This window comes from Equus przewalskii, chromosome 15 (assembly GCF_037783145.1).
Source record: "Equus przewalskii isolate Varuska chromosome 15, EquPr2, whole genome shotgun sequence".
In the NCBI taxonomy this organism is placed as follows: domain Eukaryota; kingdom Metazoa; phylum Chordata; class Mammalia; order Perissodactyla; family Equidae; genus Equus; species Equus przewalskii.
The window spans coordinates 77300290-77326611 of NC_091845.1; the positions used below are offsets into that span (position 1 = coordinate 77300290).

Consider the following 26322-nt stretch of genomic DNA (forward strand, 5'->3'; position numbering starts at 1 on the left):
TAAGTCAAAAGTCAGTAGATACCATTTAGATCGTTTATGGATTCTAGATATTATAGTTTTTATAGGTATCGGGGTATAGAGTTTTTATAACGGGTAAAGTAGGAGTCACATATGGAATCTGTAGCTTCTAAATCTTTGCCTGAAATCCTTTTAGGGAGTAGGTATATAAACAAAGTATCAGCAATACCACTTGTTGATGGTGCTTCTCTTCGCCACACCAGGAATTTCCTCAGGAGCCATTGGCACGATCGCAGATCAGTGATAACAATAGAGTGCTGTTTTTAAAACTATGTGAATCTGGTCACTGCTTCTTACCAACGTTATTGAAAAGTTTTCAGGTGGATTTATTTATTTATGAAATAAAGAGGTGGGCACCCAGATGTGGGGATTGGTTTGTGAGATCGTTATGGGACAGTGATACGGGTCACTTAATAATTCTCATGTTGTTCTTATTTGACTTCAGAATGTGTTTTAAAAATCATATTTGAATATGGATGTGTGATATATAAAGGAATTTCTCTCTTTTCTAGTTGTTTATAAAATGATGCAAATGAGAAAAATACCAAAACATGTCATGTCTTTGCCTAATAGTTGTTTTTGTATTGATTTCTATTTTGAGACTAATTAGAAGACACTAGCTATTTTGACAGACCAACTTTTGAAAGTTCATTTTGGCTACATTTGAAGTGAAAAATATATTGACAGAAGTTGACCAGGCATTATAACAACTAAAAAGCTGAGTTAACTGTTTTCTGGACAAGATCAGAAATGACTTCTGTAAGAGTATTTTACTTTGTGTTTCAGCTTCTCTTTAAGTTGTGACATCTTGAAGAGCTTGCATTTTATGGTGCTTTTTTTTTTTTTGAGGAAGATTAGCCCTGAGGTAACATCTGCTGCCAATCCTCCTCTTTTTGCTGAGGAAGACTGGCTCTGAGCTAACATTCGTGCCTGTCTTCCTGTACTTTATATGTGGGATGCCTACCACAGCATGGCTTGCCAAGCAGTGCCATGTCTGCACCCAGGATCCAAACTGGCGAACCCCAGGCCACCGAAGTGGAACGTGCAAACTTAACTGCTGCGCCACTGGGCCACCCCCTATGGTGCCATTTTTAAAGTATCTTTTTGTTCTTTAAAATAAATATTCTCAGGAAAGAGGTACTCCTGACAAAAAATATTCACTAGCACTTCTGAGATGTATGTCTTAAAGGAATTTAATATCAAAATAGCTTTCTTAAAATGAACTTATGAAAATAAACTGTTTCATAGGAGGAAATCTTAGCAATGTGGGAGTAGGCAAAGATTTCTTACTATGGATGCAAAAAGCACTAATTATAAAAGAGGAAAATAGATAAGCTGGATGTCATCAAAATCAGAGCCTTCAGTTCTTCAAGAGACACTGTCAAGAAAATGAAATGGCAAGCCACAGGTAGAAGAAAATATTCTGACAAAGCGCTTATATCCAGGATTTATTCATTTCTATTTATTTATTTATTTATTTTGTGAGGAAGATTGGTCCTGAGCTAATATCTTGTTGCCAATCTTCCTTGTTTTGCTTGGGGAAGATTGTCACTGAGCCAATCTTCCTCTTTTTGATGTGGGATGCTGCCACAGTGTGACTTGACAAGTGATACTGGGTCTGTGCCTGGGATCTGAACCTGTGAACCCCAGGCCGCCGAGGTGGAGTACCCAAACTTAACCACTACGCCACTGGGCTGGCCCCTAGGATTTATTTAGGAGAAAAAAAGGCAATAAGAAGACAGACAACCCAGTTAAACTATGTGGAGAAAACCTTAAGAGATATTTTACAAAAGAAGATATACAAATGGCTGACAAGTACATGAGAAGATAGTCAGCATCATTAGTCTTCAGGGAAAAGCAGTTTAAAACCATTTCTGTCACTCTAGATTCTTGAACATAATGTGTCATGATAGAAATCAGATCACTGGTTCCTGTGACAGTATGGAGGGAGTGATTGCACAGGGGAACTTTCTGGGGAAAGAGAAATGTTCTGTATCTTGACTGGGGTAGAGATTACACAGGTGTGTAAATTTATCACATCATATTCACTATAATAGCTAATTTTAAAAGATCTTCATTAGCACGAGTTGGCAATGATGTGGAGTAGCTGGAGCTCTCATACGTTGCTGGTAGGAGTGTTAAGTGGTACAGTTAGGTTGGAAACAGTTTGAGTTTCTTATAAATTAAAAATTGAACCACCCCTTAACTCAGCAATTCCACTCTTCCACCTACTCAAGAGAGTTGAAAGTATATCTATTAAAAACCTTGTATAAAAATGTTCACAGCAGATTTATTTTTAATAGCTCAACTGGAAACAACTCAAATGACATCAGAGGAGAATGGATTTTGGAATATTTGTACAATGGAATATTATGCAGCAATTAAAACAAATGAACTACTGATATACACAGCAAAATGGAAAAATCTCATAGATGTTAAGCTGAGTGAAAGAAGCTGTACATGAGTACATAGTATTTAATTCCATTTATATGAAATTCTACAACAGATTTATAGTGATAGAAATCAGATCACTGGTTGCCTGTGGCAGGTATGGGGGGGCAACTGCAGAGGAGCATAAGGAAACTTTATGGGGCAATAGAAAGTTAATGTATCTTGATTTGGGTGAAGGCTACACAGGTTTATAAATTTATCAAAAGTCATTAACTACTATACTCTAAATTGGATTTTATTATATGTAATTTATATCTCAATAAAATTGATTTAAAAAAACCTGGTTTTATTTTTTAAATATATTTTTACAGTAATTTTTTACATAACATTACCCATTTTAGATGTTATGTATTATTGTGACTAATAGAGATTTACATATTCCTGAGACAATGATAGTGTGAATGATACTGTCCTCAGTGCTCATTTGTGTTCACTTTAGCTGACATGGCCCCAGGCAATTACTGGGTCTTCTGTCCACAGGCTTCCTGAAAAGCTGTTTGTTCACCAACCTGGCAATTGAGGTCCTTTTAGAGTTCAGCTTGGTTTGTATAAAGTTTAGTTGAAACTTAGCATAGAGAATTTTGGGGGTTTTGGAGCTTTTCTCTGATGTTTTAGTCTGTAAATTTTTTTAATTGAAAATAATATTATTTGAGGACACTGTTGAATATAAATTTAATGAGCTTTCCCCCTTTTCTCTCTAGCCCATTTTTCAGTGAAGAATTTTACTTTGAGATTCCAAGAACTTTCCAGTATTTGTCTTTCTATGTTTATGATAAGAATGTTTTACAAAGAGACCTTCGTATAGGTATGTACTCTTCATTATTATCTTTATTCACAACATTGATGTCTATATTCATTCTTTCTCTAAGTATAAAGTGTTGAAAACAATGGAATGATATATGCTCAACATCTCTAATCCTTTTCTCTAGACTTCATATTCATTTGTGAATCTGATTTTTAATTATTTGCTCAGCTTAGGTGATGCTTCCTCAGGGAAGTGTCATAACTGATCCCCTGGTCATGGTGTCATATGTTTCCATTGTAACTGACAGGTCCCTTTCCATAGTACTCATTATGTGTATTCATCATTGTTTAATATCCAGGTGGGTATGATATTTATGAAGGCAGAGACTATCAGTCACAGAGTGCCTTACATTTAGTAAATGTTCCATGAGTATTTGTTGAATGGTTCAAAGAGTGTTTTTATACAAAGATCACAGTATTTGATCCCCCCAAAGAACATCTGTTTTTGAAGTTTTTCTAATAGAAGTAATAATTTGCTTTAATCTGGGCATAAGTTTTCTCTCTGTCTCCATTGGTGACCAATAACTCTATTTCTTAAATGCTTGTCTGAGGCTGGGGTGTAATCTGTGGGCTTGCACTAGAACAAAGCTAACTGGCCACGTATGTGTCACATTCATGATCTTTGCACCATCTTTGTATTTTAATAACAGGTAGAGGTCTATAATTTACCTGTATTATCCTCTCCCTTTTTAGTATCCTGAATTTCATCATCTTCTCTCCTTTTGAACTTGAAATATGCTGGTCTCCTACAGTTTAAATGATTAAGCTATATATATTTGACTTTGTCCTCTTAACTACCGTCTAATTTGTTTCTGCTTTTGCTGTTGAACTCCTTAACAAGTGGTGTGTATCCTTCTGCTTACTACTTCTTTCTTTTTTAACTTTTTTTTTTTTCTGAGACAGATTCGCCCTGAGCCAACGTCTTTGCCAGTTTTCCTCTATTTTGTATGTGGGTCACTGCCACAGTATGGCTAACAAGTGGTGTAGGTGCACGCCTGGGACCTGAACCCATGAACCCGGGCCACCAAAGCAGATTGCGCTAAACTTAACCACTATGCCATGGACCAGCCCACTTATTTCTTTTTAAATCTCTATAATCTGGCCTCTATGTTTTTCTGAAAAACCTTTTTTGAAGTTTCCCTGTCATTTTAGAGCAAATCAAATAAACTTTTAAAAGCAATATATTTTTTCTTAATTATAAAACTATTACATAGTCTTAGTGACTAGTAACTGCACAGGAATAACTACAGTTAATAATTTGTATTTTCTTCCTATTCTTTATTCCAGGCATTTATATAATATTATGTTGTACCATTTATTCCGTTTTTTTCCTTTTTCACTTAATATCATCTAATTATCCTTTCCCGTGTCATTAAATATTTTTCAAAAATATTTATTATATAATGTCCTTTGTGTAAAATGTATTATTTTAACCACTGTTTTGTTGGTAACCGTTTGTGTTTCCAGATTCTTGGTACTTTAGATGGTGTGCTATGAACATCCTTCCACATAAATTTTTGCAAGTCTCTTTTTCTTAGGATAAATTGCTAAAAGTGAAAATACTGAGTCAAAGGGTATGAATATTTTTAAGGTTTCTTCTGTATATATTTTTATGTTGGCTCCCAGAAATATTGTACTAATTTACATTCCCAGAAACATAGCATGAGCATAACTGTTTCACCATACTCTGGTCATTCTTGGATATTATCATTGGAAGAAAAATTTTTTCCAATTTGATAGGTGAAAAATAATATTTTTTTAACTTCTATTTTTCTGATTATCCGTGAATTTGAGGAATTTTTTCATATATTTATTGGTCTCTTACATTTTTCTTCTTTGAATTAATTGTTCATTCTTTTGCCCATTTTTCTTTTGGGTTGAGTTCTTTCTTTTATTTATTTGTTCTGAATCCTTATTTGTGAAATATGTTCATTTTTGTCATCTAGATACATGACATATACTTTGTCACAAAAGGCATTTTTGTAGTTTTCAATCCTCATCTCCCTCTGTGTCACCTTTGACTCTTGTTGAAAGCCAAGGAAAAGGCAGTTTTTAGCATTGTATTTTCCAAGTTGTATTTCTTCTATACTTACATGCAGATTCTTCTCTTTCTAGCAAACCCTTAATAGTGGATCACCCCTGAGGCTCAATCCTCAGTTTAGTTAAAGAAACATTTACAAATACTTGTGGGTGGTGTACAAAGGTTGGGAGTATTAGGATGAATAAGACTCAAGTTGCTCCCAGGCTATCAGAGAGACAGACTCTAATACTAATATATATAGTAGAGTCTGTGCTGGAGATATGAACAGAGTACTTGGGGGCATAGAAGGGAGAGCAGTTAATTTTGTTTGATGGAGGATCAACAGAGACTACCTGCATAGGAAAAGGAGGAAGTTTCAAGGTAATAGGGATTAGCAGAAGCAGAGGAGAAAAAATGAATCATGTTTGTGGTGTAGCTGCTGGATATAAATTACCTAGGAGGAGGGTAGTAGAAAGTGAAGCTGGGATTATAAATTGGAGCCAAGTTGTGATGGATTCTAAAAGCCATGAAGAGGAATTTGGACTTTATCTTATAGACAGTAGTGTTGAGCTTTTTTAAGAATGAAGAACCTTTAAAAGATTATATGTAACTGTATATGCATATATACTTAGCTTATATACTATATATACTTAATTGTAGTTTAACAACTTCCTGTGGTCTACAACAGGAAATTCCAAACTATAAACTCAGTATCTATAGATTACATATTTAAAGTGTATATATGTATATATACACGCACATACATAATTATGTGTAACTATACACATTTTTAAAAAGTATATGTATACTTTAAGTATGTAATCTATAGTTTATAGTTTACAATAGAGAGAAATTAGGGGCAGGGAGACCAACAAGGAGGCTATTAGCAAATGAGATGAATAGGGCAATGGCGGTGGAAGCACAAATGAGGGAATGTACTTCACAGAAGTAGCTTCAAATAGGACTTCAGGACTAAGGGGATGTGAGAAGGGAAAGAGTTAAAATGGTCTTGTTTCTATGGCTGTCATTAATTGAGATAAAGAATAGCAGGAGCTTTCATTTTTGAATGGGAGATGGGAAGGGAAGAGAATGACTGATTTCAAACTAGTTAAACTTGTATTACCTGGGAACATTTAGGTGAACACAGTGATTGACTTGGAAATATAGTCATGTGCCACATAATGACATTTCAGTCAACAATGGACCATGTATACCATGGTGGTCCCATGAGATTAGTACCATCTAGCATAGGTGTATAGTAGGCTGTACCATCTAGGTTTGTGTAAGTACTGTAGGGGAGAAAGAAATTTTCCTCTACCCTTCTATGTTTCCTGGCTGGTCTAAGAATTACATTAACAGGAGAAAAACAAACAAAAGTTTAATAACATGTGTACATGGGAGAAACCCAGGAAAATGGAGTAACGCACCAAAATGGCGAAGCATTCACCTTAAATACCATCCTCGGCTAAAGACAGAAGATGTTGGGGGTGGGGAGAGTCAGAGACTTCAAAGGGAAGGAAGGCAGTTCACAGATAGGTGAAAAGGAACAAACATTTGGAAGATGAGTGTTTGGCCGCTCAGAAATAGAACAACACAGTGGGGAGCCCAACAAATGGGCTTTTCTGGGTTTCTTCTTGTCTGCCACCTAGTTTGTGTTATGCTAAGGTGATAGCTCGCTTCCTGAGACAGGTTTATTTAATTTGAATTCTTTTAGGCAGTTAAGGGGGAGGTAACAAGAAAAACTTTCAATCTTTTCTTTCTTAAAAATAACCTAAAATAATCCTTATATTAAAGAGACACATTTTGGGATGGCAAATTTTGTTCCCCTTCAGTACACTCTATCATGTTTGCATAGTGACAGGGTCACCTAATGGTGCGTTTCTCAGAATGTATCCGTTTGTTAAGCAACATGTGACTGTGCAGCTCTGAAGTTTTGAGAAAAGAGGAGCTGGAGATGTGGATCTGAGAGTCATTAGCATTAAGTGATTCTTGAAGCCTCTGTGGGAATGATTGAAATTGCCCTGGGAGCAGATAAGGAAGATGAGGCTTCATCTGAAACAGGGAAAATGAGTCTTCAGTGAAGAGTGGTAAGGTGTATCAGGAAGGTAGGAAGAGAGAGATTAATAATATCATAGAAGGTAAGGAGATCTTTTAATATCAACAACTAGAGAGAGGTAGAGTGAGGTAAGGATTGGATAGAGGCTGTTGGTGATTATTAGTGACCTTTGAGAGAATATCTTTGATTGGCTACCATGTCTTTTTAAGAAAATATTTTGTAATTTTCATTGTTTACAAATAATATTATAGTTATCATATAGTATTTCTTGAAAAGGCCTTTAGTTGAGGTTTATAATTATGATTTCTAAAAGTTGCTTTTGTTTTTAAGTAAAAATCAGTTTTAAGTAAAATAATTTTAAGTAAAAGTTCTTTGTGGAGTCGTATCAGAAAGCTATAACTTAGAGTGGGAACTTTTTTTTCAGATAAGTTTCTTCTTATTAAGAGGTAAAATTTCTGCATTGATTGGGAATTTTTTTTCCTTTTACACGTAGGAATTATTATTAAAGTAGACACAATATGTTCATACCCTTTAATTTGAAGTTGGAAAATGGTCAGTGTTTTCACTTACATGTTGTTACATTTTTATAGTTTAACGTATTTTCTATTGTCATTAACTCATAAACTTGAGTTTTTTTAAAATTTTGAGCTACTAGAAATTGATTTCCCTCAATTATTTTATAACTCTGAGTTGCCCACTTGTACCTTAAACAGTGCCATAGAGTTTTCTGGAAATGAAATTTGAGCTGGAGTTGAGAGAACCATCTTTCAGTCTTAAGAAGATCTGAAAATGTGTAGAAGTTGAATATAGCTTTAAGAGCTTGTTTGTTTCTTATTTTTAATTGTATGAGTAATATGTGGATATTTTTCTTTTTGTAAAAAAAATTATGATATTGTAGATAATCCTAAGTAAATTTGACCACTGACCACCCCACCTCCACGTTCCCTTTCCGGAAAGTAATACCTGTTATCAATATGGGGCATAATTTTTCATATTAGCCGTCTTTATATACCAGGAACAGTTAGTGCAAAACCTCAATTGTGGGTTAATTAAAAACCTAGGAACTATGCTACAACAAGATAGAAAATTGTAAAATTAAGGCTTTAAAAGTCTTGTACTGTGTGCTGTATTGTCCTAAGGTATAGTGTCGTCTTCTCTTAAAAAGAGAGAAAAAGAGAAGAGAAAACTTTATGTAAAAATATATTTTTATTTCCAATGAGGATGCTAATAATATTAAAATTAAAACATACGTATTTTACCTGCTAATATGTATTTTCTAGTTATTTTAGTTTTCAGGGGAATCTAGCCTCGAACAATTAAACTATGGTTAGCTTAGTAGCCTTTGGCAACTTTTTTTCCCGTTGGTTCAGAAGAATATGAGATAAGAGAATTTCACTAGGATATCACAGACCTGAATTCTAGTCATGATTCTATCACTCTAGCTGTGTGACCTTAAACAAGTCACTTTACCTTCTTAGGCCTGGTTCATCTATAAAATAAGGCTGAGTTTAAGATAGCTAAGGTCTTTTCCAACTCTTTGAATTATAATTTCAGCTAGCATTTATCTCTTAAGTCAAACCTACTGTTTAAAAATTGCCCAAGACTACACTTTGGTGTCTGTTTGCATAGGGACTGTATCAGTTATATATTGCTACATAACAAACTACTCCAATACTTAGTGGCTTAATATTGCACCCATATATTTGCTCATGATCCTATGGTCTGTCAATCTGGGCAGAGCTCAACTGGGTGATACTTCTGCTGGTTTCATCTCGGGTCACTAATGTGCAGTTATCTGGAGATTGACTGGGCTGAATGGTGTAACTCATACCTCTGATGGCTGGTGTTGGCTGTTACCTGGGCCTTCCTCTTCACATGGTGTTGGGGTCTTGCCCCATACTGCACAGGTGTTTATTAAGCCTCTATTTGAATCAGATTTGCTGATGTCCCATTGGCAAAAGCAGATGACATGGCCAAACCCAGAGCTAGTGCTGGAGGGGACCACATAATGGCATAGACCAAGGAAGTATGATTTATTGGAGACCATTAATATACCATACTACCACAGAGTCCAAAATGTATCCACCCAAACCCCATACTCTAAGGCATTGAAGTGTTACCGTTGACTGAATTGCTGTTGTTGACTGTCTGTCAGAATTTGTTCAGTCTTCTGGTCCTATTTCATCTTGTATAAGCAGTCACACTTGTTACTACTTTTATCTAGTCTTTCAGGCATTTCTACTAGTGTCCAAGTAAGAGCAGGGTTACCAAGATTTTATCAGTTGGGATCTATATCAGGATGAAATGTCTAAGAATATGTCGTTTCTAAAAATGGGGCTCAACTATAACACCGTATTTACAGATGGCAAGAAAATGCTGCTTAGGAGTGGTGCTGGAAAGCTAAGAATAGTTCCCACAGTTCCTTCATTTCTTTTTGTGTTTCCTCTCCTTGTCTACTTTTAAGGAACTAATACAGCATCTGGTGTATATATGTGTGTATATGTTTGGTCTAAGCTCTTTCTGCCTGAATTTGTCAGGACAGTGGGGAAGTCAAATAGCACCTTTAAATAATTTGTTGGGTAGTTCATTCTTATGTGATTTTTTTTGAGGTTGGTGATTTCATGGCTAGTGAAGTAATGAGTTAACTTTGTTTAAAATAGTAAACACTAAACTAAAACAATCTTTGGGACCGTTAGAGGCACAGAATAGGTTTTAAGATCATTAGAGCTGAAAAAGTGTAAAACAGGGGAGGTAAATGAGATGTAGAGTTTAACTAAATCTGCCAACATCACACAGCTAAGAAGTAACAGAATTGACACTAGTCTGCGGAATTATTTTCTGTGTTGGAAGGAACTTGGACAGGCATACCTTGGTTTCGAAATCTGGCTTCAGCACTTGTTAGTGGTCAGGTTTTAAATATCATTCAACTTTCCTCTTCTCTAAAATGGTGATTATACCCTCTACCCCCAAGATGGTTATGAAGATTAAATAGAAAATAGATAAGAATGTCTGCTACCTGGTAGACATTCAGTGCATGCTGGCTTTTCTTTCAGTTCAGTGCTCTTTCCTCTGTATCAGGCTCCCTACCTTTTACCGTTAATCTCTGCCGTCTAACCAGTTTAACTGAGGATAGCTCAAAACAACAAAGCAGAGTGATGGGGGATTTTTGGGTCTTTGTTGTGTTTCAGAAACTTGCCCCTTGTGTCAGTGTCCCTCTCTTCTCCCTCCTCTGCATTCCCTAACCCTTCACCCTCCCACCTCTTTCTCTCATTCATTCATTCATTGATTCTCTCTCTTTCTCCTTCCCTCCCCTGCCCTCCCCCCTCTATCCTGTTTGATTCCGTAGGACTGATGACATATATTTCTTTTTCATATGTTATATTGCCTAATAAAGTGCTGAATATGTTGTAGGTATCCTAATACCTAATGACTTCAAATATTTTTCTTTATTTTCCTCAGTTGTTCTTACATAACAGTTTCTCTGACTTCTTGGGATCATGTGCTCTTCCCTGCTTCTTCAGGCTCACTGGTCTCATGCAACTAAACCTTTACATTTCAGAAACTGGCATGTCAAAAAGGAACTTGATAAGAATAAGAACTAACAAGCAAAATTGCAGATTTTTCTCAACTTACGAATGGCTTATTTATGCAGCTAGTCAGAGAAGGGTTTCCCTCTCAGAAGACAAGAACCATTCGACTCTTTCATGACAATGTGTACCATGGATATGCAAGATGAGAGCTAGGAGGAAGAGGGTACTTGCTTCTGGGATTTTTAATTTGTGAACTAAGAGAGGATTCTCTTTTGGGAAGGCACCTGTGACAGAGAAGATGTATTTCCAGTGATCTGAGTTGTGAGTCATAAATGGAACAGGTAGATTCCTACTCTAGTTTTTAGAAGTTACTGGTTAAATAGACTTCAGTTAGGGGAGTCTGGAAATCAAATCACTGTTTAAAATATAGTGCTATTGTGATTATTTGTTGAATGAATAAATGAATCAATCAAACCAGTAAACTTCCAAATAAACTTTTTAAAAAGCTCTGTTTTTAAGTTGAGGGCTTGCTTTAATGATGTTTGTATATATTGTACATACACATGTATGTACATCTACATACATATTCATAAATTATGTATAAAACTAAAAATCCTGGAAATTGTAGAATAGGGGTCTTAACTAGGAGTCTTCCAGTGAGTCTCTGGGTGGTTGGTAAACTCTCTTAAAATTAGATGCCATAACATCTGTGTCTTTTTCTGGAGAAAGGACGCAAAAGATAGATAGATACTAAGATTCTTAAAGGGGGAGGTGAGTGGTTCTCAAAATGTAAGGTCTTCAGCTATAGGATGTATAGACCTATTTCTGTGTGTATGTGTATATATGTGTATTAAGCTGTTATACATGGCCTTCATGTTTATATCTGGTATGGAATCAATGGTAAGTGGAACCACTTGATAGAATTGTGATAATCATAATCATTTGTGACATTCAATATTGAATACTTTGTCATAATTCTGTATTCTAAGCCATTCCTTGTATTATATTGATTTGCCAGGGATTTGATATAATCTGTAGATAAAATATATCAAGAGATTTGTGTGATTTGGCTCTTAACCTAAACTCCTTCAGCAGTATAAAGAATATTTGGGTGTTCCAGTGAGTACTTGAATTCCCTACTTGGCTTTTAATCTGTATATTCAGTACTGGAAGAAGTTCTGTTTTTCCATCAACTTGCGTCTTAAATTTAACCAAAAAAAGGCCGAAATGTGTTATTTTCCTAGTGCTGTTTCCTGTAAGATTTGAATGAATTATAACTGCTATATATTCATAGGAAGATTTTGGTCTTCACATTAGGTTTCATCCAATGTATTTAAAAGAAAGTTGTAAAGATTCATGCTTGTGGTAAGGACCAATTTGTTAAAGTTTTACTTGTTTTAAACTTCATGTGTTCATAGACACAGTTGATGAATTTTTGATAGTTCTCCTTCGAGTTAGATATTAATATACGGTTCCCACTGTAATGAAAATATATGTAGCTGTGTATTTTAATATTTTCCTTAAAATTACACATGTATAGGTAGTTTTGTAAATATAAAGGTAGTTTCTTTATAATTTAAGTACCAAGGCATGAATAGGAAGATAAGCTTATCAGAAATTTTTAATATTGTTAGATTTTTTTAATAAGAGCTTTATTGAGGTATAATTTACATACCATAAAATTCACTCTTATAAAGTGTACAATGCAGTGGTTTTTAGTTTATTTACATGTGCAACCATCACCACTATCTAATTCCAGAATAAAATTTTGAAGATAATTTTTCTGTGATCGTTTTCTGGTCATACCTTTCCTTTCCATTTGATATACAAAAACTGACATATCTTGACAGAAAAATTTTTTCCTGTTTTCTAAAAGATTTCAAATGTTGAACTGCAAGCCCAAGACAGGTCATAAGTGAAAGGGTATGAAGTATAATTAGCGCACTTAAAATGAAAATTCTTATATAAGAAAGAGAACTGTTTTTGACTTCTGTATATATCCTTTGTTGAAGTTTTCATGTAGAATCTTGGAATAAATTGTCAGTCATATGCAAAACTACGTCTACTTCTTAAAACTTGAATTGAGGAAGGAAATGCTTTGTACCAACATGGCAAATACTTCATTATAATAAGAACGTTTCTGCTTCTTCCTCTCATACTGCTTTGTACATTGTACTGTAGCTTCTCTGAGAGGTAGAAACTCTTTAGGGAACTGCCTTGATTTTTTTTTGTATGCGTTAAAGCAACATGAGCAGTGTTTACGATGTTTTGATAAAAGCAAATTTTTACTAAAATTATTGTTTTAATCTCCCATAATTTTTAAGTCAGTTTTCAATATTGTTAGTAATGTATGATATTGTTTTTCTTTTTCTCTTAATTGAAACCTATAAACTCTTAATAAATACGTATATGTCTGCTCAGACAGAACATATGGTTTACTCATAGTGTTAAAGAATTGGAAGGGTTAGTTTGCATTATCATTGTACATTGCTTTTTATACTGAATGTACTCTGGGTGAAAACGTGAATTTTGAATAAGTGCTTAAAAAATGCACTTGCAGGTAAATACAACTGAGTTTTTGTCTATTCCTCTGATTCAAAATGACCCAGAGAAGGATCTGCCAAGGGGTATGAGGAATGAGGCACTTTTTCGTTCTTCAGAATATAGAAAAATGCTTTATAAAAGTGGATTTCTTGATGTCAATATGTACAGATTATTTTAAAATATTTTCTACAAAATATTACATACAACAATGCTAATGATTACACAGAATATGTTTCCTCATATTGTTTTACTTATTTCCTGTAGGAAAAGTAGCCATCAAAAAAGAAGACTTGTGTAACCACAGTGGCAAAGAAACTTGGTTTTCACTACAGCCTGTGGACTCCAATTCAGAGGTTCAGGTAAATATTAAGGCTCAAGTGATAGAAGAGATTGTCACACACAGAAAATGAGTGAAAAGCAAACTAATTATACTAGTTCGTATAGATAGAGCTTATACGTTTTTTAAAATTCTGGCACCAAATATTGTAGACCTTTGGTTATTATATAAGTGTAAAGAAATATCTCTGCCACATGAATTCAACAATAATGTATGTTTGTGTGTGTATGAGTTTGGAGACGTTGTATGAGGGGGGGGACATTTTCTTCCTGACTTAGTTCTTGCCTTTGAGTCACAGTAAAATTACTGATTTTTTTTAGAGAGGGAAAAAATTTTAAAAGAAAGGATATGTTCTATTAACTGTGACTTTGAGGAGAATCCCTAGAAGTCTGTGATTTCATCTATTCTGATCAGGATACTCTGTTTACTGTCTAATAAACCAGACTTGGGGAAAATGTTATTCATTCAAACCATGCCTGAGCCCACCATGCAGAGCCTTCGTTCCCACACCCACCCTTCCTGTTGTTCACCTTTCTTTTTATTTGAAAGGCTATCATTATTCTTTTTAAAGCTCTTCTTTTCTCTTGCCAAAATAAGAGGGCTTACTGATTCTAATATGTGAATAAAGACTTATATTCAGCCATGTAGCTTAACTTTGTATTTATTTCTGAAAAGTCTGAACTGCTCTTAGAAATTATTTCTACGTAAAAGGAATCCTTTTTTTGTAACTCTATTTATTTTTAAAATATGGTAAAGATTGTGAAACCGTTTCCCGAGGGCATAACTGCAAGCAGAATTGTTCCTTTCTAAAAGAAATTATAATTTGCCACTGTGACTCAAACAGAATTTTGAGACAAGAAAAAAGTGCTGCACACATTCTCACAGATATTTGCAAACAAAGTGCCTGTGTGTCTATTTCCTCATAACCTCTCAAGCATTCTCTTTGATTAAATTCTCAAAAAATTATTTGTATACTAAAACACCTTCTTAAATACAAAATATAATTGAAACTTTTCCTGTTTTATCCACTCTACCCCATTTTAATGTTCTTCTCTTTCCGTGTAATAACTGTTATTCGGATCCCAGTTAGACACTTTGGTAAATGATCCAGGTAAGAGGCAAGGTGATGAAGCAGAAAGGGTTTTAAACTGGAAGTCAGAAAATTTAGGCCCTAATTTTAATATGGGGTTATTTTACTGATCTTGAATTTTATTTCTATAAAATGGGAGTAAAAGTTGCCATGTTTGACTCACATGGTCATGAGAATTAAGTGGAATACCTCTGAGAATACTTTGAAAGCTGTTAATTGCTATACAACTGTAAAATACTATGTGTTTACCAACAGTCATGTGGCCATTTCCCTGATATGCCTTTACCAAAAGGCAGATATGAAAGTTTTAGATTAAAGTACCAGTTTTTCTTTTTAATAGTTTTGACAAAAAGCAAGATAAGACAAGGCTTTGAGAATTTGGTCTAAAATGAAATTTGGGGATTATTTTAAAGTGTGGTTTGTTATAGTCTATCCTTTTTCTTATAATCAGTGTAAATTTGCTAGAGGATCTAAAGGCCCTAGCTCTCAAAAAATAGAAATCTGTGTAGAATGCTCTTTATATAAGTCTTGGAGATGGTATTAGAGATTAGTACTGGGTAATAGGCTTTTATTTGATTATATATTAAACTCATTTCTGAAACGTGAAAATTCTGGAAGCAGCATTTACCAGTTAGGTATAATGTCGACATTTTTTATCTGCTGTGAGTTATTTTCATGACCATGAATTATTAACCTTTACAGCTCTTTTGTCTTAAGTGATACTTGATTAGTAAGATCTACTCACTATTTAAAATAAACTTTAGAGGATTTTATTATTTTAGTGGAGGTAGGAGGGATGTATAACACTTTTCATGTTAATATGGTACCACTGGGAATATTGTTGTTTGGCCCCAACACTGATCTAGAAATACTAAATTAACTTTCTGAGTCTAGAAAAGATTGAAAAGCAGTGCATGATTTATACAAATTCTGCTTTGTTAATTAATTTGTTCACTTGCATACATTTTATAAAACTTTACAAAAATATCATGGAAAATAAGAGCAGTTGATGGAGCCATAGGAGAAAGCTATGAGACAGATTGAGTTCAGCGGGAACTCAATCTAATAATTACTATTAGTAATTGTTAACAGTATATACCAAGCACAGTACTAAATACTTAATGTACATTATCTGCTTTAATCTTCAGAATAGCATCATGAAGTATTTAGTATTACCTCCATTTACAAATAAGGAAAATGGATTCATAGAGGTTAAATGATGTCTCCCAAGTCACAGAACTACTAAGTGATGGAGCCATGATTCCAGTAGAGATCCTGTCTGATTCTAAAACTCCTAACTACAGTACTTTACTGCCTTTCACCATTTTATACTGTTGGTCATAAAAAGGCTTCAACAGAGATTGTCAGGAGGATCACTTAGGGAACATCTGGGTGTATAAGGAATAAACCTACCCAAGTTAGCTCAAAGAATAAGGAAGGGGGCATTAGAAAGTTCCTAGGGAACTTCTTGGAGTATAATTACAGGAACTTCAGTATGGCCAGTATGCGCTAGAAAGTTGTCAGGCGTTTGCAGAGGAGCTACATTTTAAGTAGAGGTCTAGTTCTTCCAATAACAGACTAGATACAGTTCACATAGTAAAAATTACTTTTAAAAAGACCTTAATTTCTCATAAAATACACTAAAACATTGAGTGGTTGGTTTGTTTTTGGTTGACCATTACATAAAATAGTTGGCTTGCATTTGGGGTCATGTTGAATGAAAAATACATGCTTGTATCTTTAAACTGTAGACCTCCCCTCAGTTTGGCAATAGATACCACAAGAGGCACATGGGAACCAAGGCCCACTGAGTCATTTCTCTCTACTCGTGTGCCCACTGTGCTCATGGAGTGTTAAGTGCTCACTGTTTAGTGTTTTCTTCTTCCCCTTTCATTTTGCAAAGTGAATAATGTTTTCCCTCTATCTTTGCCTCTCATTTTAATAACTATTCATTTTGCAAAATGAAAGGGAAAGGAAAAAACACTTTAATGGTGAAATTCCATTGTATTCTTTTTGTATTTCTGATGAGACTTGACTCTCCCTTCTGCTTCTCTGTAAATCCACTCTAATCTCTTGTTGACAGCTGAAAACTCCAACGTCAGCCTTTGAGTCTACCTGACCATCCAGCCCCCTCACTTTCTAAGGCCTGACTCAGTTCTCTGCCACAATTTAGAGAATTTGGCCAAACTTGGATGAGATGTCCACCACAGTCTACTTTGATATGATTGGGGGTAAAGTCACTGCAGAGCGTCTGTTGTGGGGCTCTGAGTAGGCAAGTTACCTAAGAAAGGGGTTTGAGTGGGGGAAATGATTGGTATCTCTACTTCAGAGGCAGATGTTTCATTTCCTTGCTCTTCCGCTATTTGGCACTTAGACCCAAAACAGTTGCTCACCTATTATCGAGTAGGATCTTCATCTGTGAAATGAGAACTTCGGTATATAGGATTCCCTTCAGTTCTGAAGTTCTAGGGAAGTAACATGCAGCCCTCAAATGAAAAGATCCCAATACTAATAAGATGGGTTTTATACCAAAACAGTTAAAAAATTGCTAAGAACTCTAACCTCTTACCTTGAATTGTTTCCCAGATACTTTATTATTACTATTAATAATGTTAATTATTTTCAGTTTTCTTTTCAGACATTCAAGATATTAGTAGTAGTATTTCATGAGTGCATTTTTCTATACTTTTTTGTTTTGTTTTGCAGTTTTTCCCTCTGGATTGAACCATTTTCTTCTCGACCCACTCTAATCTGCCTTCAGACCACACAGTGGGTCAGAGGGAGAGCGTAAACAGTTCTCGCTAATGTTACCCATGACGTTGTGTCATTAAGTTGAGTGGACATTTTTCAGTCCTCCTCTCATGTGGCCTTTTGGCAGCTTTTAGTACCGTTGACTACTTTGTCCTTTTTGAAGTATTCTCCTTCTTAGTTTCTGGTCCTGGTTATCATCCTACTTCACTTGATGTGCTTTCTCCATATTCTTTGCCACATAAGTGAAGTTATTATGGATTGACTGGTGCCTCTTCCTAGAAATCCTCTTGGCTTCAGTGATCTGCAGCCATGCTGTTAGCTATTTGGTTCTGGAACTCACAACAAACTTCAAGTATTTTTCCTCTCTTTATTTCTTAGGTGCTGTGATAAAGAGCATACCTTTATGTGGGAATGATTAAACCAAATCTCTCATATGGGAAAATTGTTGCTCTCATTAATTAAAATTGTCTCACACAACTTGTACAAGCAGTAAATCCGGATGTACTTCCATCATGCACTTTTGATGTAATTACTTAGTTAATAAGTCTTTACCAACAAGCTTATCTTGAATTTCTAGATTGTGCCATAAGTTATTGATTGTTTTATAATTTTTTTAATAAGGCCTCTGCTCTACCTATTTAAAGAAATGTAATGATTATAGCTAATACTATACACCAGTTTTTTTTTTTACGTGCCCAATTAAGACATAATGAATGTAAAGGTATAATTCATTGTTGCAGGTTGATTTATGAAAGAACTTCATTTGAGGCCAGCCCCGGTGGCCTCGTGGTTAAGTTCAGCACCCTCTGCTTCGGCAGCCCAGGTTTGGTTCCCAGGCACAGGCCTACATCACTCATCAGCAGCCATGCTGTGGTGGCGGCTCACATACAAAAAAAAGAGGAAGATTGACAACAAATGTTAGCTTGGAGTGAATCAGCAAAAAACAAAACAAAAGAAAACTTCATTTGTGGAGCCAGCCCTGATGGCCTAGTGGTCACAGTTTGGCGCTCACCACTTCAGCGACCCAGGTTCACTTCCCACTTGTAGAGCCACACCGCTCATCTGTCAGTTACCATGCTCTGGCAATGGCTCACATAGAAGAACTAGAATGACTTACAACTAGGATATACAACCAAGCCCTGGGCCTTTGGGGAGGAAAAAAAAAAGAGAAGATTGGCAATACATGTTAGCTCAGAGGGAATCTTTCCCTGCAAAAAAAAAAAAAAAAAAAAAAAAAAAAAATATATATATATGTAAAAATAAAAACAAAAATTTTAAAACTTCACCTGTAAGTTTATAAACATGAGATAAAGGAATGAGCCGTTCTAGAGCATGGTAAATACTTCTTTAAGGAGAAAAACAAATATATCCATAAATAAGAGATGTTAAGTAAAACCTTTATTTTGTTCTTCATCTGACAGGTAGTTGTGTCCAAAATGATTTACAAAGGTGATTACTATATATAAAAAACACCTGTCAGATGTTTGGGAAGTTGGGACTTTTTCTTCTCTCATATGAAGAAAAAATTTCACCAGTTGATACATACTGAGTTCTTTTATGTGGAATGATTATTAGAATTTAGTGTTTTGTGATAAAAACTAAAAAAAATGTTTAAACTCAAGAGGTTTTTAAGTGCGTGCATTCTATTTTGCCCAAATACATGTGAGTTTCCCAAACTGTATGCAAAAATTCACGTATCTTCTATATGGTACCAAGAATATGCATTATATAAAATTAAAATAACCACAGATTTTTCTGTGTGAAATTTTTGTAAAAGTAATTGAAATAAAGTTAGCATATAAAATATTAAACCTTTAGACAGTACCAGAGTAATATAAGTTCCTGAATAATTTGCTGCCTAATACAAATTATGATATAATTGCATGTATCAGTGTAACATAGTCAGTACTTATGAAATGCACATTGAATAATACCTTTCCAAGAATTTGGTTTATTTTTAATTACAAGTATAGAATACAGTGCCAGATAACTGATCGTCCAGCATTTTCTGACATACATAAAAGATACACTATTTGTCATTGAACCTGCCTTAGAAGATTGAAAAATAAGAAAGCAGTTGTGGACCAAAACTTGTGCATGTTTATCATCAAACATAGTTCCTTCTCAGAGTCTTATAGTTACTTCCTTGTAGAGAATGTCCCTGTTTTTTTGCTAGTTGCTTTTAGGATTTTCTCCTTATCTTCTGTTTTTGGCTGTTTTACTGTGCTGTGCCTACATGTGGTTTTCTTATATTCATACTACTTGGGTGTTCCAGGAGTTCTTGAATCTGTGCTTTCATGTCTTTAGTTTTGGAAAATTCCAGGCAATTATCTCTTCATTTTTTCTTTTCTTCCTTATTCTTTTTGCCATCTCTCTTCTGGGACTCCAGTTACATGGATAATAGACCATTTTACTATGTCTCATAGGTCTCTTATGCTCTTTTCCTCTCTGTGCTTCATTGTAGATATTTTCTGCTGACTAATTCTATCTCCCATTTCACCAGCCCTCTTTGGCTATGGCTAATCTGCTGTTAAATACATCTTCGTTTTAGTTATTTTATTACTTAATTTTGCATTTTTAATTTGATTCATTTTATAGTTTCAGTTATTTTCTGGGTTTTTCATTTGTTTTCTATCTTAAAAAAATTTTTAAACAGCTATTTTAACCTCTGTCAGTTAACTCCAACTTCTGCATCTCTTGTCAATCTGCTGCTGTTTGTCCAGGTTTGGTATTTTTTGTTTTTGTTTTTTTTTTTTTTGGTGTTTTGTCTTTTGGCATGCTTTGTAATTTTTGATGGCATACTGGACATTGAAATATGAAATATTTTAGAGATAATTTGAGGCTCTGGGTGGTATTTTTTTCTTCCTCCAGAGAAGGTTTACTTTTGCCTTTGGCATGTGGCTAGACTAGAGGCCGATCACCTAATCCAGTTAGGGATTTGGCTGATTCCAGGCTAGGTTTCAGTCTTTTTGTTTTTGTGTGTGTGTGTGTGAGGAAGATTGGCCCTGAGCTAACATCTGTGCTAGTCTTCCTCTGTTTTGTGTGTGGGATGCCTCCACAGCATGGCTGATGAGTGGAGTAGGTCTGTGCTTGTGATCTGAACCCAAAGCACAGTGCAAAAGCTGGGCTGCCAAAGCAGAGTGCACAGAACTTTAACCACTCAGCCATGGGGCCAGGCCCAGTGTGAGTCTTTGTAAAGGTTGGTCTCTGGGCTTCACCCTCCTCAGGCATGGTCCTTCAGAGATTCCAACAGAAAGCCTGGGTGTTTACCAGGGCCAGTCTACCTTCAAGGGCCCTGGACTTCAGTTTTTATCTGCCCAGCATCATGAGGCTGTGGAATGCTTTGATTAAACTTCTCAAGCCTCTCAGACAACTGCTGAAGTTACAGAGTCCCTTTCAACAAGCTTCTTGAGATGCCCCATCAGCAACTTCTCTTTACATCTCATTGCCCAGAACTGTATCATATGGCTATCCTTAGCCACTATCCATGTCATCAGGGAGACTAGGAAAAGTTTTGCTGTACTTTTAACTGCTCTCTCCAAAAAAACCCCAAAAAACTTGGTATGCTACAATCCAAATCTATAAAATGACAGATGTAGGTAAAATGACTTTTGTACGAATGTAGTCAAGAATACAAAATCATTTTGCTAAAATGTTCACAGATTTGGGTTTCTAACACTGAAGAGCAGCTTTAAATAATTTTTAAAACTTTTGTTCGTTTTTCTTTGCTAAAAAGCAGCACACTTTGGTAGTAGAAACTTCAAAAATCTAGATGAGCAGAAAGAAAAAAATCTGAAACCCTACCAACCAAAGATAACTTCTATCAATGTTTTGGTAGATGGCCTTGTAGTAATTATATATATAGTGTCTCTTTATTTTACTTTTAGAAATTAACATATTATACACCCTATTTTGTAACTTGTTTCTTGTTTCTTTATCATGTACATATTTCCATGTTAAAGTATACAGTAAGGTAGGGTTTTACGGTTTAGAAATTATAATTTTCTTAATTTAACTCATAATGCTTTTTAATTTTAGTGTTCCACCCTAATAGTATGTATCTCATGTCTACCTGTTCCATCCTCATTCTTTTCTTGATCAAGTTAATAGACAGTTATGTTACTGTTGATTAATACCAAAGGAATACTCTGTTTAACAGCTAGTGGGAGTAATGAGCATGTTAGGTAGGCTCTGACTCAATGATAATGATTCTTAGTAGAATCCCATTAAATATCTTTTTATTTCTAGGCTCGACTTGATACATGCTATGATTTTTAGTTGTGAATGAAATTATACTTTTTTTCTACTCTAACAGTTATTGTTTTAGAAATAGAGTAGATCCTAGACATTTCCTGGGAGACCGTTGGGAGTGCCTTGTTAGCATACAATTTCTACTATAAAATGCATACGTGTTAAAATAGTAAAACTGCTTTGAGATGCAAATGTTGGTGCAGTTATCTAGGCTCACTCACTAGCCAAGTGGCACACACATGCTGGCATGATAGCAAACATTCAATATTCTAGTTGAGTCATATTACAAATTACTACATATCATGGACCTTCAGGGGCACTCTTGCATAACAGGGGTTGTGAATATTAAATGCAGGACTAACAAAAGACCTATTTTATAAATTATATATGATTTTATAAATATTTGTGCCTGGATTTTTAGTGGAAGATTTGCTTAATTTAGTTCCAGTTCCACCTAACTGCTAATTTTACTACTACTGATGCCTGTTTCTTTAGAGCTTAGCTTTCTCCTGCAGACTTTGTGTTGAGATCCATCAATGTTTATTGCTTATCAGTTACTATGCATCTAACCCTGAGCTTTGTAGTTAGTGGACCTCAGATTCACTTGTATAACAAATCCCCAATAAAATAGTGAGACTCGTTCAGGTTAGATTTCTGTGAAATAATGTTTGAAAGGAAGTCGTTCCAAAGAGGAGCAGTGACTATATAATGAACTTTCCTGCCTCTGATGAAATTACTGGTGTCATCATTCCCTAGACATCACACCTCTGAAATCAACACTTGACACTCTGGCAGCTGGGTGGAGGTGATCCAGCACTGATTCTTAACTGGTTTAAAATGGTCATACCTGGTTTAGAATTGCTTGTCACCATTGCAAGGGTAGAAATATCAAACTCTAGATTATATTTTTCCGAAGGCTTTGTTTCCTGAGAAGTTTGTAGTTTGCTTTAAACTTATACTACTGAATTTTTTTAAAAATCCATTTATTAATGGCTGTTTAAGAAATACTCTGATTTTCAGTATCCTATTTCATTTTATTTTATTTTTTTGTATGTGTGAGGAAGATTTGCCCTGACCTAACATCTGTGCCAGACTCCCCCTCTTTTTTGTATGTAGGATGCCTCCACAGCATGGCTGTTGAGCGGAGTAGGTCCACACCCAGGATCTGAACCGGTGAACCCCAGGCTGCCCAAGTGGAGCCTGTGGAACTTTAACCACTCCGCTGTGGGGCTGGTCCCCAGTATCCCATTTCTTTATCAATGCTCTTAGCAATATATTGTTATCTTTTGTTTATTGTCTCCCCAACTAGATTATCATTATAAGCAGGGACTGTGTCTTATACCTCTGTGGATTCCTACCCACTCCCACAGTGCCTTCTAAGATATAGTAGATATTCCATTCCATAATCTTTATTATTTGAGAAAAGTGTTGATAACTTGAATCTTACTAGCTTTAATTTAGTTTTAGTTTTATTGTTTTAGAATTCTGTGATTTCTCTGTTAATGATGGTTTATCTTTTCTGGAAAAAACTTTCTACATTTTATAATTTACTTTTATTTCAAAATTTCCTAAAACATAAATCTTATCTTTCTTTTTAATCCATGATAATTAAGATACATAAATATTTGTTGAACTTGGCATAAAATTCTTAGATTTGAATACCATGTTTGATATAAACATTTAACTGCTTCTTATCTTTCAGAATTTTGATCTACATTGTTGGTTGTTAGTCTTTTTACAAGTACTTAGTGTAGGCAAAGCCATGTGCTAGGGATCACCAATATTTAGTTAGTGGATAACTAAATATTGTGGTTAACCTTTTAAAAAGTACATACCTTTAATTAATATTTTGTAGTAAAACAGACTACTCAGTTTTTAATTTTTTTTTGTCATTATAGGGTAAAGTTCACCTTGAATTAAAACTGAATGAACTGATAACAGAGAATGGAACTGTTTGCCAGCAGCTTGTCGTACAGTAAGCATATTTCTCTTACCAAAATCAACTAGAAATAATTCTCCATTTTATATTCTTTGACTCTTAAGCCAACTCCTTGTTTTAAATACTTCAGAAACCTTTTTAAGAAATGGAACTCGGCCATGCTGTTCCTTTGTTAAATTGATTTCCAATTTGTTTTCTTGTATCTTGTCTCCTCAGGTTATGATGAGTCATTAATTCATTCAACAAGCATTTATTGAATGTGGGTTAAATGATAGACATAGGCAATAGGGTGTTATAGGATCACAGACAAGCGTGTCTACCTATGTGGCAGAAGGGAGTTGGAAAGGCTTCCTAGTGTGGAGATCCTCTGGAAACTCTGATACCACAGAGCAGAGCAGTAGTGACCTTGGGACTAAAACTAAATGCCTACCTTGAGATTACCAATATTGATTCTCACTTACTTTGAATTCCTTTTACTTCTCTTGCCCTAAGTCATTTTTTATCACCCAGACTCTAATCTTCTAACTGCTCTGGAAATCTGTTCTGGCACAATCTCCTACCTCTTCCCTCCCACACAAAACCCTTCCTCTGTGTAATCAACAAACAACTGGATGTCCTATCTTCTTTGGAATGTTTTCTCTATCTTTATCTTAACTGATATCTGATTATCCCCTAAGGTACTGTTTCCTCTACTGCCTTCTCAATCAGAGGCTGTTTTCTACCATACCCACATACCTTCAAGCCAGGGAGTAGGGTAGATGTTACACTTCTGTTGCTGCTCAGACTGTAATTTATTCTTCTAATTATGGACACTCCAGGTCCTTTGAGACATTCTGTTTCTATATAAATATGTATATATTTACTATATGTAATATTATTTGCTTAATTTTTTCTGAACTCTTTTTAAAGAAGGTTGCATATTTCATGACCCTTAATATATCAGTGTCTGTTTCCTTTAGCATTATTATAATAAAAGTATAATCTATAGTTATTTTTCAATACTTTAATCAACAGCTATTATATTTTACTTTTGTCAATTGTCCTAATAATGTCCTTTAAAATATTTTTTTCTCTCCAAGAAAGGATTCAGTCCAAGATCATGTATTACATTTAGTTGTCTTGTCTCTTTAATTTCCTTAACCTATAATAGTTTTTAGCTTTTCTTTGTCCTTCATGGTATTGAGATCTTTGCAGAATACAGGCGAGTTATTTTTTTGATGTTCCTCACTTTGGATTTACCTACTAAAAATAGTTCAAGATTTATTTGCAGCTTTTTCCCCCCAGACTGAAAACATATGGTGAAAATACTTGGATTAGTTCTCTTCCACTATTCTCTCCCCTGCTTAGTTTGGTTATGATATACCTTTGAAGTACAATTAGTTGGATTGGTTTGGTTTGTTTCCATTCACTTTAATGTTGTTTTCCCCCATCCTTGTTGGTTTACTTCTATTTTTTGAATATGTAGAATATTAACATGATTTTAAAAGTCAAAACTATACCAAAGGGCATTACTCAGAGATGTGTTCAATCTCCTCTCCCTACACCCAGCTCCAGGCATCTGTGATCTGATTTCTGTCCCTATAGTTTTGCCTTTTCCAAAATGCCATATGAACAGAGTCATGTAATATGTAGTCTTTTGTGTCTGGCTTCTTTCACTTAGCGTGATGTTTTTGAGATTCATCCATATCGTTGCATATATCAATAGTTCATCCTTTTTTAGGTATTATTTCATTTATTTCTTGTCATAACCATTGTCCTTATAGTATGTGACCTTTTGAGATCAGCTTTTTTCAATCAAATCCACCCAATTGTTGTGTATAGTTTCCTGTAGACAGAATATAATTGGGGCACTTTTTTAATCTACTCTGCCAATCTCTGTCTTTTATTTAGTGAATTTATATCATTTACTTTTAATGTAATTATTGACATTTTTGGGTTAAATCTGCCATTTTATTTTTTGTTGTCTAGTCCTTCTATTTTCTCTTTTTCCTGTGGGTATAATTTTTTTAGTGGTTGTACTGTGCATGTATAACTTATTGTAATTTATGGGTGTTGACATTTTACCAGTTAAATAAAGTATGGAAACCTTACCTTTTAAATCTCTTTACCCTCCACCATTTGTAATATAATTATCTTAAATATTTCCTCTACATACATTGAGAACCACATCAAACAGTGTTAATAATTTTTGCTTCAGCCATCTAACACAACTTAGGTTAGAAAATAAGGCAAGTCTAAGTCTATTGTATTTACCCATTATTTTGCTCTTTCTGTGTTCTTTTTTCCTTCTTATTGTTTCAGGATTTCTTCTTTTATCACTATCTTCATGTTTAGAGAATTTCCTCTTACCATTCTTTTAGGATAGGTCTACTGGTGATGCATTCTCTTAGTTTTCCTTCATCTGAGAATGTCTTGATTTCGTGCTTCATTTCTGAAGGATATTTTCACTGGATATAGAATTCTTGGTTAACAGTTCTTTTTCCTCAGCATATGAAAAATGTACCACTTCCTTTGGCCTCCATGGTTTTTGG

The 26322-nt window shown here is 34.9% G+C and overlaps 1 protein-coding gene across 3 annotated transcripts in view; it reads left to right on the top strand.

Annotated features, from left to right (window-relative positions):
- RASA2 (RAS p21 protein activator 2) overlaps window positions 1-26322 on the top strand; it is a 109204-nt gene that overhangs the window by 24225 nt on the left and 58657 nt on the right. For all 3 annotated transcript variants that reach the window (XM_070577575.1, XM_070577574.1, XM_070577577.1), the window contains exons 3-5: window positions 3171-3274; window positions 13688-13782; window positions 23751-23827. In XM_070577575.1, the coding sequence (XP_070433676.1) occupies window positions 3171-3274; window positions 13688-13782; window positions 23751-23827 (276 nt within the window). The remainder of the gene's footprint in view (window positions 1-3170; window positions 3275-13687; window positions 13783-23750; window positions 23828-26322) is intronic.